General features: G+C 39.3%; 1 protein-coding gene across 27 annotated transcripts in view; it reads left to right on the forward strand.

The window, feature by feature from the left end:
• LOC144308451 (uncharacterized) overlaps positions 1-19673 on the forward strand; it is a 54143-nt gene that overhangs the window by 466 nt on the left and 34004 nt on the right. For 12 of the 27 annotated variants that reach the window (XM_077888948.1, XM_077888947.1, XM_077888950.1 and 9 more), the window contains exons 1-4: positions 7-214; positions 1971-2101; positions 15162-15210; positions 17885-18006. In XM_077888948.1, the coding sequence (XP_077745074.1) occupies positions 159-214; positions 1971-2101; positions 15162-15210; positions 17885-18006 (358 nt within the window). In that variant the 5' untranslated portion in view covers positions 7-158. Of the gene's footprint in view, positions 1-6; positions 1208-1970; positions 2109-2429; positions 2491-8878; positions 9002-11121; positions 13206-15161; positions 15211-17884; positions 18007-19673 lie in introns of those variants that run through there. The other 15 variants (XM_077888962.1, XM_077888961.1, XM_077888960.1 and 12 more) reach the window with 13 other exon arrangements.

A 19673-nucleotide genomic window follows, 5' to 3' on the forward strand; every position in this document is an offset into this window, starting at 1 on the left:
GTAACAGGGAAGTCATTTGCTAATAACCTTAGCGCTTTGGTTTTAGTTCCGCCCTTTCAGGGAAAAGTGCTTGGTCCCACCCCCGCAGCTTGCCTGTTATTTTGTAAAGGCTGGAGTGTACCAAGCAACGTGAGGAAACAGTAGTGGCGGTCTAGGGAATGAGAATGAGGATCGCTCAGATTCAAGGCGTCACCGTAGCTGAGGAGATGGGGAGGTAAAGGGAGAACAGATCCCTGTCTGCCCCTGGGTTCCACGTGCTCTGTGGTGGTGAGGGAGCAAGGTGGCGGAAGGCGGAGGCAAAGGGGTATCTAGAAAAGGTCTTTGACTGCTGGTACTCAACAAGCAGCTAAAGCATGATTTGAACTCAAGTTGCTTTGGCTCAGAGACTGAATGCTTAGCTGCTGTAGCTATTGCCTCCCAGTATAACTGAGGGAATATGAATGACTCGACATATTTTATTACCATTTTTGGAAAACGATTTAGACCGTATGACTTGGGGATTGTGGGACAGTGGCTCATAACAATGAACTTCGCTAGTACAGGTTGAGGCATCTATAACCAGGGGCTTGTTGTGCTGCCATCAGTCATTTGTAGAGAATGGACTGTTGGTTCTCTCACTTCATCAACCAACCCTACTTTACTGGTTAAAAAAGGAGGAGTGTGCAAGGGATGTTTCCTAAGCTTTTGCTTTTGTATATTTGGGTTTCATTTACAGGCCGTGTGCTAGTGACTCCTGCCTTAGTGCCTGTTGTCCCTCAGAGTCGTTTTCCTTCACTGCAACACTCTTGGAGTGACACATACCTTTAGCCTATAGATTATAACAAAATGAAGACAGAAGATAGGGTGTCTGATGTTGTTGTAGGTGTTATGACTGAACTTCAGTTACACAAGAGTATAGGTGTAGTATGAAGAGGTAAGGGGAAAAACTAGGAAAGGTGCATTTCTACACAAATGGGACTATATTTAGAATAAGTGTTATTTGGGAGCTTGTGCAGAAGAGAAAGGATGCCTGGAGGAGAGTCAAAGAATTTGGGAAGCCACAAAGATTTGTGGGGCATTGGCAGAAAGTTTTGTGGGAAAGTCCCGAATTCTTATTTAGTCTTGATGATAATAAGAATCTTGGTTAAGTCATAAGTGAAACGAAGACATTTAGCATTGTGAGGGCACAGAGACTTGGTCATAGAAAGTCAAACTTCCAAGGCTGGGGGTAAGTACCACTTCATGTTTGATCTACATTTAAAGTTCCCCAAAGAGCCATGTAATAAAATCTTTCATAGGTCCTCCTGGGAATATCTGCAAAGGCAGCAACTCCTGGATATATATCATTGCATGAAAAAGATTGCAGATGGCACTGTGGCATTACTCATGTTAGGAGAAATTCTCAATGAGTAGCACCTGAATGCTTACACAGATCCTGGTAAATATCTGGTTGTAGGTCCCAATTAGCCTGCTTTTCAGAAAGAAACATCATTCCTAAATTTTGCACTACTGCATTATCACATTTGTTCTGCAGCAGTATTCTTTCTGTGAGTATTTGAGGGTTCAGCTTTGAGGCTACAATATAGAGAATTGTCAGTTCATCCAAGCTCTTCATTCTGGTCTTTTAATTTTAGTATTTTCATTTTTTTCTTATCTAATTACTTTTATTCTCAATTCATGCTCAATGAATACATTTCCTATATTTGTTTTCTAGAATCCAGAAGATTCCCAATTGTTCGCCTGCTCCAGGGCTGCATTACAAGATATATTGCTTGGTAGCAGGCCAGGGAGTTAGGTGGTCAGCTGAATTGGAGGAAGATTTTCCCTGTTCTTGGCAATGGCATGGTGACCTCTTGCTGCTGAATGAGGACTGCTTCCAAACCAAGCATTGGGGAAAACTGGGCAAGAGGAGGAAGTCTCTAAGTTTTTTTTCTTAGAGTCTAATGAGGCTTGTCTAAAACTTGTCTTTTGGGGGGCTTGTTCTGTTTCAGAACCAGAACTCTGGGAGCCTGTTGGAGTGACACGTGGAAGGTGGATATCGAAGGTGGATATCACTGTACCACATTAAACACCAACAGTGTACTGCTGAGTGAACATGACTGGACAGAACATGTGGATAATGGTATCAGGTTGGGGTAAACAGGGTGAAAATGATTAAAAAGAGCTAGTATTTGTGAAGGGCTGTACAAATTACCAAGCTTTTCTACATAGATCTTCAGTCTCACAAAACCTGGCAGATTATTTTAGTGTGCTGCATATTTTTTTATTATAGCAAAGTATGCATAATAAGATTTGCCATTTTAACAATTTTTAATGTACAATTCAGTGCCATTAAGTATATTCATATTGTGCAGCCATCATCACTATCCTATTTCTAGAACTTCTTTATTTTTCCAAATGGAAACTCCATACCCATTAAACTTTAATCTTCCATCATCCCCTCCCACCAGCCCCTGGCAACCACCGTGTTACTTTCTGCGTCTATGAATTTGACTATTTTAGGTACCTCACGTAAGTGGAATCTTCACTCTATGTTTACTTTTGTGACTGGTTTATTTTACTTAGCATAGTGTCTTCTAAGGTTCATCTATGTTGTAGTATGTGTTAGAATTTCCTTCCTTTTTAAGACTGAATAATATTCCATTGTATGTACACACCAAAATTTGTTTATGCACTCATCTGTTATGGACACTTACGCTGCTTCCACCTTTTGGCTATTGTGAATAATATTGCTATGAATATGGGAGTACAAATACCTGTTTGAGTTCCTGCTTTGAATTCTTTTGCATATATATCCAGAAGTGTAATTGTTAGATCATATGGTAATTTTTTTGTATAATTTTTTGAGGAACCACTGTACCATTTTCCACAGTGGCTACATCATTTTACATTTCCATCAGAAGTGCACAGGGGTTCCCATTTCATCCTTACCAACATTTCTTATTTACTTTTTTGTTTTTGGAATGATAGCCACCCTAATAGGTGTGAAGTGGTATTCCATTGTGGTTTTGATTTGCTTTTCACTACTATATTGGGAAACCTACTGTTATCTCCTGTGTGTTTCCTTTGCTTTCAAATGGAACACTTTAATTTTGACATTTCTGGTGACCAAATACGTGGGTTTTTTTCCCCCACAACAAGCAATTTTCTGCAATACCAAATGGGTGTCCTATAATTTAACTCAATTCTGACACCTGGAGAGAGTGTCAGATCCCACAGATCCTACAAGACTGCCCCCACCCCACGTCAGATGCCAATTGCAAGTTTAGGTTGTCACCTGTGCTTCTCACTGATTGGTTATAACCTTCGGTTCAGTTAATTTGCTACTGTAGCTCACAGACCTCAGGAAAAGAGGTACTAATATTTACCAGTTTCTTAAAGGATATGATAAAGGATACAGGTGAATAGCCAAATGAAGAGATACATAAGGTGAGCTCTGACGGTCCTGAGTGCAAGAGCTTCTGTCCTTATGGCGTTGGGATGTGGCACCCTGGTACACGGATGTGTTCACCTACCTGGAGGCTCTGTGAGTCTCCCTACCTACTTTTGGGATTTTTATGGAGGCTTCATCACTTAGGCAAGATCAGTCGTTAACTCCATTTCCAACCTTACTTACTTCCCTCTCTGGCGGACGAAGGGTGGGGCTGAAAATTCCAACATCTTATTATGGCTTAGTTATTTGGTGACCAGCCCCCATCTAGGAATCCACCCAGAGTTGCCTCGTTAGGGCAAACAATACTCCTAATGCTGTTATCACTTAGGAATTTACAAGGGATTTAGGAGCCCTGTATCAGGGACAGGGTCAAGTACCAAATATTAGAATAAGAGACACAACTAATGCTCTTATCACTTAGAAATTATAAGGGTTTTAGGAGTTCTAAATGGAGAGCCAGGTGCAGAGACCCATATATGTATTTTCTATGATGAGTGAGGTTGAACATGTTTTCATCTGCCGTTGGCCACTTGTATATCTTTTCTGGAGTAATGTCTGTTTAAGTCCTTTTCTATTTTTTTTAAAGATTTTATTTATTTATTCATGAGAGAAATAGAGAGAGAGGCAGAGACACAGGCAGAGGTTGAAGCAGGCTCCATGCAGGAAGCCCGACATAGGACTCGATCCCAGGTCTCCAGGATCACACCCTGGCCTGAAGGTGGTGCTAAACCGCTAAGCCACCTGGGCTGCCCCCTTTTCTATTTTTTAATGGGATTGTTTTTTGTTGTTGTAGGAGTCTTTTTTTTTTCTTTAAATCCTGGATACTAATCCCTCATCAGATACATAATTTGCAAATACTTTTTCCCATTCTATGTGTAGCCTTTTCACTGTTGACAGTGTCCTTTGATGCACAAAAGGTTTTAACTTTGATAGAATCGAACTTATGTATATTTTATTTGTTGCCTGTGTATTTGGTGTTATATCCAAGAAATCTTGGTCAAATCTAGTGTAATGAAACTTCTCTCCTATGTTTTCTTCTAAGAGTTTCATAGGTTTAGCTCTTACATATAAGTCTTTGATAATTTGTGATAATTTTATATATGGTTCAGGTAAGGGTCCAACTTCATCCTTTTGCATGTGGATATCCAGTCGTCCCAGCACCATTTGTTGGAGAGAATGTTTTTCTCCGCCCCCGCCCCCCCCCCCCCGAATGGTCTTGGCACCCTTGTTGAAAAATCATTTGAACATAAATGTGAGGGTTTATTTCTGGGCTATTTCATTGATCTGCATGTCTGTCTTTATGCCAGTACCATGCCATTTTGATTATTGTAGCTTTTAGTAAGTTTTGAAATGTGGAAGTGTGAGACCTCCAACTTTTTTTTTTTTCAAGATTATTCTGACTATTCAGAATCCCTTGAGATTTCATATGGATTTTAGGTTGGATTTTTGTATTTCTGAAAACGGTCATTGGGATTTTAATAGGGATTGCTTTGAATTTGTAGATTGCTTTCAGTGGCATTAACATCGTACCAATATTGAATCTTCCAACTCATGAACATGGGATGCCATCTTTCCATTTATTTTGTGTATTCCTTAATTTCTTTCAGCAACCTTTTTTAGTTTTTAGCACTAAAGGCATCTCCTTTATTAAATTTACTCTTTAAAAATGTCTGTATTTAAGTAAAGTTAACATTCAGTGTTATATATATGAGTTTCAGGAATATAATATAATGAATAATTCTGTATGTTACTCTGGTCATCAAGATAAGTGTACTCTTGATCTCATTTATTTCAAGCAACGACCAGTTTTTCTGTATTTAAGAATCTTTTTTATTGTCTTTTTTGTTCCTTTGTTTTATGTCTTAAATTCCACATATGAGTGAAATCGTATGGTATTTGTCTTTCTGATGGACTTTTTAAATTTAGCTTTATACTCTGTAGGTTTATCCATGTTGCAAATGGCAAAAATCTCATTCTTTTTTATGGATGAGTAATATTTCAGAGAGAGTGTGTGTATGTGTATGTGTATGTTTATGTGTTTGTATATATACCATATGTTCTTCACTCAACTATGAATGAACACTTGGATTGCATCCATATCTTAGCTATTGTAAATAATGCTACAGTAAACATAAGGGTGCATATATCTTTTCAATTTAGAGTTTTTCTTTTGTTTGGGTAAATACCCAGTAGTAGAATTACTGGATACATGGTAATTCTGTTTTTAATTTGTGAGGAACCTTCATACTGCTTTCCACAGTGGTTTCACCAGTTTCCATTACCACCAGTAATGCATAAGAGTTCCTTTTTTCCCACATTCTTGCTAAAACTTGTTATTTTTTTATTTTTATTTTAGCCATTCTGATAGGTATGAGGTGGTATCTCATTGTGGTTTTGATTTGCATTTCTCTGATGAAAATGGATATTGAACATCTTTTCATGTGTCTTTTGTCCATTTATATGTCTTCTTTAGAAAACTGTTCATGTCTTCTGCCCATTTTTAAATTGGATTCTTTTTTGTGGTGTTGAATTATATAAGTTCTTTATATATTTTGAATATTAACTACTTATTAGATATGTCATTTGCAAGTATTTTCTCCCTTTCAGTAGGTGGCCTTTTCGTTTTGTTTGTTTCTTTTGTTGTTTAGAAGCTTTTTGATGGTTTCCTTCACTGTACAAAAGTTTTTTCTTTTTTTGTAGTCCCAGTAGTTTAATTTTGCTTTTGATTCCCTTGCTGGAGGAAGCATATCTTGAAAAATGTTGCTACAACTGATGTCAAAGAAATTACTACCTATATTTTCCTCTAGGAGTTTTATGGTTTCGAGTCTCACATTTAGGTGTTTAATCCATTTTGAGTTTTTGTGTGTGTGTGAATGGCATTAAAAAGTGGCCCAGTTTCATTCCTTTGCACATAGCTGTCTAGTTTTCCCAACACCATTTGTTGAAGAGACAAATGGTATATCCTTGTCTCCTTTGTCCTAGATTAATTTGACCATATAAGCATGGGTTTATTTCTGGGTTTTTTATTCTGTTCCATTAATCTATATATATTTTGTGACAGTATCATGCTGTTTTGATTATTACAGCTTTGTAGTATACCTTAAAATCTGCGATTGTTTTATCTCCAGCTTTTTTCTTCTTTTTGAAGATCGTTTTTGCTTTTTGGGGTCTTTTACGTTCCCATACAAATTTTAGTATAATTTGTTTTAGTTATGTGAAAAATGTTGGTATTTTGACAAGAATTGCATTATTTTAATTAAATAATTATTTATTTTATAAAGATTTTATTTTTTTCATTCATGAGAGACATACAGAGAGAGAGAGGCAAAGACATAGGCAGAGGGAGAAGTAGGCTCCCCTCAGGGAGCATGATGTGGGACTGGATCCCTGGAATGAGGATCACATCCTGAGCTGAAGGCAGACACTCTTCAACTACTGAGCCACCCAGGCGTCCTGGCAAGAATTGTGTTAAATCTGTAGATTGCTTTGGGTAATTTGAGCATTTTAACAATATTATTTCTCCCAATCCATGAGCATCAGATGTCTTTCTGTTTCTTTGTGTAGTCTTCAGTTTCTTTCATCAGCATTTTATAGTTTTCTGAGTATAGGTCTTCCTTGGTTAAGTTTATTCATAGATATTTTATTCTTATTTAAACAATTTCATTTCATTTCATTTTTTTAAAGATTTTATTTATTTATTAATGAGAAGCACAGAGAGAGAGAGAGGCAGAGACACAGGCAGAGGGAGAAGCAGGCTCCATGCAGGGAGCCCGATGTGGGACTCGATCCCGGGACCCCAGGATCACGCCCTGGGCTGAAGGCGGCGCTAAGCCGCTGAGCCACCCGGGCTGCCCTATTGATACAATTTTAAATTGGATTGTTTTCTCAATTTTTCTTTCTGCTACTCGATTAGTAGTATATAGAAATAACACATTTATTTATATTTTTGTATCCTGCAACTTTATTGAATTCCTTTATTACATAATAGTTTTTTTGCTGGAATCTTTAGGGTTTTTCTATATATAGTATCAGGCAATCTGCAAATAGTGATGGTTTTACTTCTTCCTTACCAATTTGGATGCCTTTTATCCTTTTCTTTTGTATGATTGCTGTGTCTAGGACTTCAGTACTATGTTGAGTAAAAAGGATGAAAGTGGAAATCCTTTTCCTGTTCCTGATATTAGTGGAAAAGCTTTTTATGATTGATTATGTTGCTATCTGTGGGATTGTCACATAATGTCTTTATTATGTTGAGGTGTATTCCCCCTAACCCTCTTTTATAAGAGTTTTTATTCTTTTTTTAAGATTTTATTTATTTATTCATGAGAGTGAGTACACAGAGAAAGAGAGGCAGAGACACAGGCAGAGGGAGAAGTAGGCTGCACGCAGGGAGCCTGATGTGGGACTCGATCCCTGGTTCTCCAGGGTCACACCCTGAGCTGAAGGTGGCACTAAACTGCTGAGCCATGTGGGCTGCCCAAGAGTTTTTATTCTGAATGGATATTGAATTTTATCAGATGCTTTTTCTGCATCTATTGAGATGATCACATGATCTTTATCCTTTATATTGTTAATACGGAGTGTCACATTGATTGGTTTGCAGGTATTGAACCATTCTTGCATCCCTAGGATAAATCCCTTTTGTACATGGTGCATGAACCATTTAATATATTGTTGAATTTTATTTGCTAATACCTTTTTCAGGATTCTTGCATCTTTGTCCATCAGAGATACTGATCTGTAAATTTTTTTGTAGTGTCTTTGTCTGGTTTTGGTATTAGGGCAATGCTGGCCTTGTACAATGAATTTGAATATACTCCTTCCTCTTATATTTTTTGGAATAGTTTGGAAAGGATAGTTATTTTTTAAAAGATTTTATTTATTTATTCATGAGAGATGCAGAAAGAGGCAGAGACATAGGCAGAGGGAGAAGCAGGCGCTCTCCCGGGAGCCTGATGGGGGAACTCAATCCTAGGACCCTGGGATCATGACCCAAGCCAAAGGCAGGCACTTAAACTGACTGAGCCACCCAGGTGCTCCTGAAAAGGATAGTTATTAACTCTTCTGTAAATGTTTGGTAGAATCCACCTGTGAAGCATCTGGTCATAGACTTGTTCGCTGGGATTTTTTTTTTATTACTAATTCAATATTGTTATTAGTAATTGGTTTGTTCAGATTTTCTATTTCTTTCTGATTCAGTTTTGGAAGAGTATATATTTCTAGGAATTTATCTATTTTTTGTGGGTTGTCCAGTTGACATAATTTTTTGTAGTAATCTCATAATCATTTGTATTTCTCTGGTGTGGGTTGTAACTTCTCTTTCATTTCTGATATCATTTGAGTTTTCTTTGTCTTTTTCTTGATGAGTCTGGTTAAAGGTTTATCAACTGTATTTATCTTTTCAAGGAACCAGCAGTAAGTTTCCTTATAATGTCAATTGACTTTTGACCTATATTTCGTTTACAGTTGAACCTTCAACAGTGTAGGGGCTAGGGGCCCCAAACTCTGTGTCAAAAATCTGCATACAACTTTGACTCCTGCATGACTTAACTACTAATAGCCTACTGTTAACTGGAAGCCTTTACTGAGGTACAAACAACTGATTTCTTTTTCACATTGTTTTCTTTTTTTTAAACAAAAAATATATATTTTTATAAACAAAAAATATTTTTTATTGGAGTTTGATTGCCAACATATAGCATAACACCCAGTGCTCATTCTATCAAGTGCCCCCCTCAGTGCCCATCACCCAGTCACCCCAACATCAGCCCGCCTCCCCTTCTACTACCCCTGTTCATTTCCCAGAGTTATGAGTCTCTCATGTTCTGTCACCTTCACTGATATTTCCCACTCTTTTTCTCTCCTTTCCTCTTTATTCCCTTTCACTATTTTTATATTCCCCAAAAGAATGAGACCATATAATGTTGGTCCTTTTCTGATTGACTTATTTCATTAAGCATAATACCGTCCAATTCCATCTAGGTTGGGAAAATGGTGGGTATTTGTTATTTCTAATGGCTGAGTAATATTCCATTGTATACATATACTACATCTTCTTTACCCATTCATGTTTCGATGAACACCGAGACTCCTTCCACAGTTTGGCTGTGGTAGACATTGCTGCTATAAACATCGGGGTGCAGGTGTCCCGGCGTTTCACTGCATCTGTATCTTTGGGGTAAATCCCCAGCAGTGCAATTGCTGGGTGGTAGGGCAGATCTATTTTTAACTCTCTGAGGAACCTCCACACAGTTTTCCAGAGTGGCTGTACCAGTTCACATTCCCACCAACAGTGCAAGAGGGTTCCCCTTTCTCCACATCCTCTCCAACGTTTGTGGTTTCCTGTCTTGTTAATTTTCACCATTCTTACTGGTGTGAGGTGGTATCTCATTGTGGTTTTGATTTGTATTTCCCTGATGGCCAGTGATGCAGAGAATTTTTTCATATGCTTGTTGGCCATGTCTATGTCTGCTTTGGTGAAATTTGCCCATTTCATGATTGGATTGTTTGTTTCTTGGCTTGAGTTTAATAAGTTCTTTATAGATCTTGCATACTAGCCCTTTATCTGATAGGTCATTTGCAAATATCTTCTCCCATTCTGTAGGTTGTCTTTTAGTTTTGTTGACTGTTTCTTTTGCTGCGCAGAAGCTTTTTATCTTAAGTCCCAATAATTCATTTTTTCCTTTGGTTTCCCTTGCCTTTATAGATGTATCTTGTAAGAAGTTGCTGTGGCCAAGTTCAAAAAGGGTGTCGCCTGTGTTCTCCTCTAGGATTTTGATGGAATCCTGTCTCACATTTAGATCTTTCATCCATTTTGAGTTTATCTTTCTGTATGGTGCAAGAGAGTGGTCTAGTTTCATTCTTCTGCATGTGGATGTCCAATTTTCCCAGCACCATTTATTGAAGAGACTGTGTTTTTTTTTTTTTTTGAGACTGTCTTTTTTCCAGTGGATAGTCTTTCCTGCTTTGTCGAATATTAGTTGCCCATAAAGTTGAGGGTCCACTTCTGGAATGTCTATTCTGTTCCATTGATCTATGTGTCTGTTTTTGTGCCAGTACCACACTGTCTTGATGACCACAGCTTTGTAGTACAGCCTGAAATCTGTCATTGTGATGCCCCCGGCTATGGTTTTCTTTTTCAGTATTCCCTTGGCTATTCAAGGTCTTTTCTGCTTCCACACAAATGTTAAGATTATTTGTTCCAACTCTCTGAAGAAAGTCCATGGTATTTTGATAGGGATTGCATTAAACGTGTAAATTGCCCTGGGTAACATTGACATTTTCACAATATTAATTCTGCCAATCCATGAGCATGGAATATTTTTCCATCTCTTTGTGTCTTCCTCAATTTCTTTCAGAAGTGTTCTGTAGTTTTTAGGGTATAGATCCTTTACCTCTTTGGTTAGGTTTATTCCTAGGTATCTTATGCTTTTGGGTGCAATTGTAAATGGGACTGACTCCTGAATTTCTCTTTCTTCAGTCTCATTGTTAGTGTATAGAATTGCCACTGATTTCTGGGCATTGACTTTGTATTCTACCACACTGCCAAATTGCTGTATGAGTTCTAGCAATCTTGGGGTGGAGTCTTTTGGGTTTTCTACATACAGTATCATGTTATCTGTGAAAAGGGAGAGTTTGACTTCTTCTTTGCTAATTTGAATGCCTTTTATTTCTTTTTGTTGCCTGATTTCTGAGGCTAGGACTTCTAGTACTATGTTGAATAACAGTGGTGAGAGTGGACATCCCTGTCTTGTTCCTGATCTTAGGGGGAAAGGCTCCCAGTGTTACCCCATTGAGAATGATATTTGCTGTGGGCTTTTCGTAGATGGCTTTTAAGATGCTGAGGAATGTTCCCTCTATCCCTACACTCTGAAGAGTTTTGATCAGGAATGGGTGCTGTATTTTGTCAAATGTATTTTTGTTAAATTCTTGGCTGCATGTTCTTGTTGTTTAGGACCCTGCATATATCCTGCCAGCCCTTTCTGGCCTGCCAGGTCTCTGTGGAGAGGTCTGCTGTTATCCTAATGCTTCTCCCCATAAAAGTTAGGGATTTCTTGTCTCTTGCTGCTTTAAGGATCTTCTCTTTATCATTGGAATTTGCAAGTTTCACTATTAAATGTTGAGGTGTTGAGTGGTTTTTATTGATTTTGGTGGGGGGGAATCTCTCTGTCTCCTGGATCTGAATGCCTGTTTCTCTTCCCAAGTTAGGAAAGTTCTCAGCTATGATTTGTTCAAATCCATATTCTGGACCTCTGTCCCTTTAGGCGCCCTCGGGAACCCCAATTAAACATAGATTTTTCCTTCTGAGGCTGTCATTTATTTCCCTTAACCTATCCTCATGCTCTTTTAATTGTTTTTCTCTTTTTTCCTCAGTTTCTCTCCTTGCCATCAACTTGTCTTCTATGTCACTTACTCATTCTTCTACCTTGTTAGCCCTCGTCGTGAGGACCTCCAGTTTGGATTGCATCTCATTTAATTGATTCTTAATTTCTGCCTGATTAGATCTAAATTCTGCAGTCATGAAGTCTCTTGAGTCCTTTATGCTTTTTTCCAGAGCCACCAGTAGCTTTATAACTGTGCTTCTGAATTGGCTTTCTGACATTGAATTTTAATCCAAATTTTATAACTCTGTGGGAGAGAGGACTGTTTCTGATTCTTTCTTTTGAGGTGAGTTTTTCCTTCTAGTCATTTTGTTCAGTGCAGAGTGGCCAAAAACAAGTTGTACCGGAAAAACGAGAAAAAGAGAGAAAAAAAAGAGAAAAGGGGGAGGGGGAACAAACAGAAAAAAAAAACAAGGGGGAGTATCCTCTAATTCTATATATTGTAAATCCCTCGACTTTTCCCTGGAACTTTCCAGTGCTGCTTGGTCAATAACTTGCATTTCCCCTGTCCTTCCAGCTGGTCTGGAAGAGGGCCTCCTCCTTCCCTGGGGGAGGGGCCTACTGTGCTGATTCTCAGGTGTGTGCACCTGGGGGAGCTGCCCAGCCCCCTGCCAGGTGCATGGTTCAGTGGGAGCTGTTTATCCTGTGAGTCCCCTGCTCAGTCCCAGGTACAAGGTGACACCAGGAGGAACAACAATAGTGGTGGCGGCCAGCTGTCCAGCTCTGGAGTTAGCTTCCACAGTAACTACTGTTCACAGGGGCCTGGATGCTCCAGGGGTGGGGCGCCGATCTGCACAGCTCGGGGGCACCCGGCAGCAGGAGCGTCCTTGCTGTTCTGGGCCCTCCCGGCCTCTTTCTGTCCTGGGGAGAGTGCAGGATCTTGGGCTGTGGCCACTGGCGCCCTGGGCTCTGGGGCCTGCACCATGGGAATCGTGCTCCCTGGCCCCGCAGCCCCCTCCGCACGGAGCTGGCCCAGCCGCTGGTGGAGCTGCTCCCGGGGCCGCGGAGCGTGCGCTGTAGCCCTTTAGGGAGCTCGGCTGCGTGGTGTGTGGTGTGCTCTCTCCTAGGGCGCAGGTCCTCTGTTAGTGCCCCTAGGAGCCTGAGGGCATCCCCATCCCTCCTGGGATCCTGCTCGGACTCCCTCCGAGTGCTTTTCCCTTGGGGAAGATAGGTAAAGCTCCTGCTTCTCCACGGTGGGCTCTCGTGTCCTGGGGGCACTGGCCTCCTGGCCTTAGCCCGGCTCCTGGGGGGGTGGGGCTCCCCCTTGGATGCTTTTTTATTTCTTTATTATTTTTTTCCTGTCTTCCTACCTTAATAGAAGCGTGAACTCTTCTCACTGTAGCATTCCAGCTGTTCTCTTTAAATCTCAGACCGAATTCGTAGGTTTTCAAGATGATTTGAAAGTTATCTAGGTAAGTTGTTGGGGACAGGTGATTTGGGGACTGTACTTCTCCACCCTCTTGCCCCACCCCTTCCCAAACTGAATAACACATGTTTTGTATGTATGTGTTCTAGTCTTAAAGGTAAGCTAAAGAAGGGAAAATGTTATTAAGAAAGTTACAAGAAAAAAAAGTTATAAGGAAGAGAAAATACATTTACAGCCCTGTACTTTATAAAATAAAATATGTTGGTAGCCCTGCACAGTTCTAAACCCATGTTGTTGAAAGATCAACTCTATTTTTGCTCTGATCTTTATTTTTTCCTTCTTTCTGCTAACTTTGGGCTTTTTTTTCCTTTTCTAGTTCTATTAGGTGTAAGGTTAGATTGTTGGAGATTTTTCATATTGAGGTAGTCCTATATTTCTGTAAACTTTCCTCTTGAAACTGGGCTGTGTACCAAAGATTTTGAACAGTTGTGTTTCCGTTTTCATTTGTCTCCATGAATGTTTAATTTCTTCTTTGATTTTGTAGTTGACCACTGGTTGTTTAGTAGCATGTTGTTTAGCCTCCATGTGTTTGTGTTTTTCCCATTTTTTCTTGGTAATTTTTTTCTGATTTCATACTATTGTAGTGTGAAAAGATACTTGATATGATTTCAGTTGTCATAAATTTATTGAGACTTGTTTTGTTGCCTATGACGTGATTTATGCTTGGGAATGTTCATGTGCACTTGAATGTGTATTTTGCTATTTTTGGATGAAGCATTATATATATATATCTGTTAAATCCAGTTGCTCTAGTGTATTGTTCAAAGCCATGATTTTCTTATTGATTTTCTCTCTGGGTGATCCATTGCTTGTGTGGGCTGTTCCCTACTCTTATTGAATTACTATTAATGCTTCCCTTTAGATCTGTTAATATTTGCTTTATATGCTTAGGTGTTCCTCTGTTGGGTACATCTCTGTTTATAATTGTTATATCTTCTTGTTGTATTGGTCCCTTTATCATGTGATACTCTTTTTTGTCTCTTGTTACGGTCTTTGAAGTCTCTTTTGTCTGATACCAGTATTGCTACCCTAGCTTTTTTTTTTGGCCTTCATTTATGTGGAATATCTTTTTCTATTCCTTCACTTTCAGTCTATATGTATGTATCTTTAGGTTTGAAGTGAGCAGCATATAGATGGGTTTTATTTTTTTATCTATTTGTTCACCTTTTGTCTTTTGATTGGAGCATTTAGGTGATTAACATTCAAAGTAATTATTGACAGGTGTACATATTGCTATTTTTGTTAATTGTTTTCTGGTTGTGTTTATACTTTTCCTTTCATCTTGTGTTCTGTTCACTTGTAATTTGGTGACTTTCTTTAGTGTTATCCTTTGATTCCATTCTCTTTATTTTTTTTGTATCTATTTAGGTTTTTGTTTGTGGTTATCTTTTTTTTTTTTTTTTGTGGTTATCTTGAGGTTCATAGGTTACATCCTATGTATATGGCAATAATTTGTCTTGAGTTGATGGTCCCTTAAGTTCAAACACACTCTTAAGACACTACAGTTTTACGCCCTCCACTCCACATTGTATGTATTCATTGTCATATTTTACGTCTTTTTATTTTGTGCATCCCTTAGCTAACTTTTGTACATGAAATTGTTTTTACTACTTTTGTCTTTTAACCTTCATATTAGATTTTAAGTGGTTGATTTACTACCTTTACTTGGTTTGCTTTTATCAGTGAAATTTATTTCCTTTTACCAGTGAAATTTTTTTCCTTTGATGATTTTCTTCTAGTTATGGCTTTCTCTTTTCCCTTTCAAAAATTCCCTTTGACATTTCTTGTAAGGCAGTTTTAGTAGTAATGCACTTCTATCTTTTGTTTCTGGGAAACTCTCGTTCACTTCTGAATGATAACTTGCTGGGTAGAGTATTCTTGGTGGCAGGTATTTTCCTTTCATTGCTGTGAATATAACATGCCACTCCTTTCTGGCCTACAGATTTTCTGCTAATAAATCAGCTGATAGTGTTATGGAGTTTCATTTGTACGTAAGTATTTTTTTTCATGTTTTTAAAAGATTCTCTTTATTTATTTTTTTGAGAGAGAGAGGAGAGGGAGAATCCTGAGCAGACTCCACACTGAGTGTAGAGCCTGACACAGGGCTCAGTTTCACAATCCTGAGATCATGATCTGAGCTGAAATCAAGAGTCGGATGCCCAACCAACTGAGCCACCCAGGCGCCCCTAAAGATTCTCCTCTTATTTTTAATTTTTTGACATTTCAATTATGATGTATCTTTGTGTGGACCTCCTTGGGTTCACCTTGTTTGGGGATCTCTGAGCTTGCTGGACCTGGATGTCCTTTTCCTTCCTCAGGTTAGGGAAGTTTCAGGTATTTTTTTTTCAAATAAGTTTTCTGCCCCCTTCTCTCTGTAATCTCCTTCTGGGACCTCTCTAATGTGAATGTTATTATGCTTGATATTTTGTCAGAGGTGGCTTAACCTATCCTCAGTTTTAAAAAATCTTTTTTCCTTTTTGCTCTTCAGCTTGAGTGCTTTCCACTACCCTGTCTTCCAGATTGCTTGTTTTCTGCATTCTTAATCTGCTCTTGATTCTCTCTAGCATATTTTTGCTTCATTTATTTTATTCTTCAGCTCTAATTAGTTCTTTTTCATACTTTTCCATATCTTTATTGATGCTTTCACTTAGTTCATTTTCTCAAATCTGGTGAATTTCTTTATGACCATTACTTTGAAGTCCTTATCAAATAGATTGCTGACCTCCATTTTATTTAGTTCTTTTTCTCAAGTTTTTTGTTATTTTGTTTAGAACTTATTCTTCTGTTTCCTCATTTTGTCTGAGTCTCCATGTTTGTTTCTTTGAATTAGGTAGGTCACCTATGTTTTCTGCTCTTGAAAGTAGTGGCCTTATGAAGAAGGCATCTTGTGGTGCCCAGTAGTGTAGTTCCCCTGGTCAACAGAACCAGCCACTATGGGAGTGTTCCCTTTGTGAGTTCCTATGTCCTCCTGTTGTGATTTGGCCATGACTGCTGCTGGTACACTTGTGGGTATGGCTGGCCATCAGCCCTTTTGTCAGCAATAACCAGTGTTATTGCTGTGAACATACTGGTGGGCAGGGGTGGACCCTGGTGCAACTTGCTGACTGGTTCAACTATAGCTGTTGCTGGCTTTCTGGTGGGTGGGATAGCTTCTAACACAGCTGGTTGAGAGTGCCATCTACACCTGCTGCTGGTCCGCTGTTAAGTAGAATTAGTTCCCACTGTAGCTGGCTGAGAGGCTGGGCTGTAGATGCTGGTGGCATGCTGTTGATGTAGCCATATCTTGGTATATCTGGCTGAATGGGCTGGCCACAATGGCTCCAGTGGGAATGGTGGTCGATGGGGCTGGCTACCTCCTTTCCCAGGGCAGGAGTCACTTTGTAGGGGTACCTATCCCAGGCGGGGCTGCCTGCCAAGCATGGTGAAACAGTAGCTGCTTTGGAGGGGCTCTTGCTCGGGTGGGTTGGCAGGGGCACTCTGAGACAGGGCAAGTAGTGCTAGCAGGGTAGATGGAGAGTATCAGAACTGGTATCCACCAGTGTTGAGCCAGGTTGACTAAAAGAGGGCAAGAAAAAACAGTGCCTACCAGCACTTCTAATCCTGGAGAAAGATCCAGTAGACCCCTGTGTCTCTAGCACATACCTAAAATAAGTGAATCTCCATGTATAACATAGGTGTTTTTCAAACTGCTGCTTCTGTGCTAAGTCTTAGACTGAGTGATATAGTGTACTAGCCCTTTCAGAGCGAAGTCTCAGTTTCCTGTAGCCCTGTGGCTCTCCTGGAGTCAAACCCTGCTGATTTTCAAATATTCCAGTTTTGAGTCCTGCTGATTTTCAAAGACAAGACATAATGGAGGCACTTCCTTTTGGTGTAGTTCCCCAGGGCTGGGGGTGCCCAGTGTGGGTCTTGATCCCCTCCTCAAAGAAGAGGACCTCCATGCCTGTGATATAACTTCTGCTTATGGGTCACCATGCCAGGCAGTTGGTTCCTGGCTGTGCTTCTGCCCCTTCTACTCTTCTCAGTATGACCTTTTTTCTTTGTCATTGGCTATGGGAGGATCTGTTCTTCCAGTGGTCAGGTAGTTTTCAGAGTCTGTTGAACACTACATGAAGTCATTGCCCTTGTGTGTCTGTGGGAGGAGGTGAGCCCACTCTGTCATCCTACTCTGTCATCTTCCCTGTCTTCTATAGTCTTTAAAAAAATGTCAGTGTGGGTGGGGGATGGAGGGCCTGGACAGAGCTTCCTAGGCTGCTAATTTGCAGATGTCCCTAAAAAAGAGTATCTTTTTTTTATAAACAGAGATACCAAAGCTCGGATAGTGACTTGTACAAGGTTGTGCAGTTAATAAGGATAAAGGCTGGGATTTGTGATTTTCTTTCTCCAGGTTTTGTGATTTTTTTTAAAAAAATAAACTTATATTTTGGAATAATTTAGGTTTATGAGAAAGTTGCATAGTACAGAGAGTTTCCATATCTACCTACCCACTGCCCTACACAGTTGTCCCTTTTATCAACGTGTTAGATTAGTATGGTATATTTGTTACAATTAATGAACCAGTATGGATACATTATTGTTTTTTTTTTTTTTTGGATACATTATTGTTAACTGAAGTCCATACTTTATTCAGATTTCCTTACTTTTAACCTATTTTTTTTTCTATTCTAGGACCCAATCTAGGATACCACATTACATTGTTGGCATGACTTCTTTAGCTTCTGTTGAATGTGGCAGTTTCACAGAATTTCTTTGTTTTGATGACCATGACAGTGTTGAGGAATACCCCTCAGGTATGTTTTTGGTAGATCTTTATTTTTTTAATTTAAATTCAATTTGCCAACATATAGTATAGCACTCTGTACTCATCCCATCAAGTGCCCTCCTCAGTACCCGTCACCCAGTTACCCCAAACCGACTCACTTCCCCTTCTACACCCTTTGTTTCCCAGAGTTAGGAGACTCATGGTTTGTCTCCTCTAATTTTTCCCACTCAGTTCCCGTCGTTTTCCCTTATAATCCCTTTCACTGTTTCTTATATTCCACATATGGATGAAACCATATGATGATTGTCTTTCTCCGATTCACATATTTCACTAAGCATAATACCCTCCAGTTCCATCCACATTGAAGCAAATGATGGGTATTCGTCGTTTCTGATGGCTGAGTAATATACCATTGTGTATATATATATCACATCTTCTTTCTCTATTCATCTGTTGAAGGGCATCGTGTCTCCTTCCACAGTTTGGCTATTGTGGACATTGCTGCTATGAACATTGGAATGCAGTTGTCCTGGTGTTTTACTACATCTGTATCTTTGGGGTAAATCCCAGCAGTGCAATTGCTGGGTCGTACGGTAGCTTTATTTTTAACTCTTTGAGGAACCTCCACACTGTTTTCCAGAGTGGCTGTACCAGTTTGCATTCCCACCAAAAGTGCAAGAGTTTTCCCCCTTCTGCACATCCACTCCAACATTTGTTGTTTCCTGCCTTATTAATTTTCCCCATTCTCACTGGTGTGAGGTGGTATCTCATTGTGGTTTTGATTTGTATTTCCCTGATGGCAAGTGATGCGGAGCATTTTCTCATGAGCTTGTTGGCCATGTGTATGTCTTCTTTGGTGAAATTTCTGTTCATGTCTTCTGCTCATTTATTGACTGGATTTTTCTGTTTCTTGGGTATTGAGTTTAATAAGTACTTTATAGATATTGGATACAAGCCCTTTATCTGATATGTCATTTGAAGCTTTTTTTTAAATCAGCTTTTTATCCTGATTAAGTCCCAATAGCTTATTTCTGCTTTTATTTCCTTTGCCTTCATAGATGTAGCTTGCAAGAAGTTACTGTGGCCAAGTTCAAAAAGCGTGTTGCCTGTGTTCACCTTTAGGATTTTGATGGATGCTTATCTCACATTTAGATCTTTCAACCACTGTGAGTTTATCTTTGTGTATGGTGTAAGAGAATGGTCTAGGTGCATTCTTCTGCATGTGGCTGTCCAATATTTCCATTGCCATTTATTGAAGAGAGTGCCCTTTTTCCAGTGGATACTCCTTCCTGCTTTGCCGAATATTAGTTGAACATAGAGTTGAGGGCCCATTTCTGGGTTCTCTGTTCTGTTCCATTGATCTATGTGTCTGTTTTTGTGCCAGTACCATACTGCCTTGATGATCATAGCTTTGTAATATAGCTTGAAATCCGGCATTGTGATGCCCCGGCATTGGTTTTCTTTTTTAATATTCTCCTGGGTATTAGGGGTCTTTTCTGATTCCATACAAATCTTAAGATTACTTGGTCCAACTCTGTGAAGAAAGTCCATGGTATTTTGATAGGGATTGCATTGAACCGTGCAAATCGCCTTGGTTAGCATAGACATTTTCACAATGTTTATTCTTCCAATCCATGAGCATAGAATGTTTTTTTTTCCATCTCTTTGTGTCTTCCTCAATTTCTTTCAGAAGTG

This window comes from Canis aureus, chromosome X (genome assembly GCF_053574225.1).
Source record: "Canis aureus isolate CA01 chromosome X, VMU_Caureus_v.1.0, whole genome shotgun sequence".
NCBI classification, from domain to species: domain Eukaryota; kingdom Metazoa; phylum Chordata; class Mammalia; order Carnivora; family Canidae; genus Canis; species Canis aureus.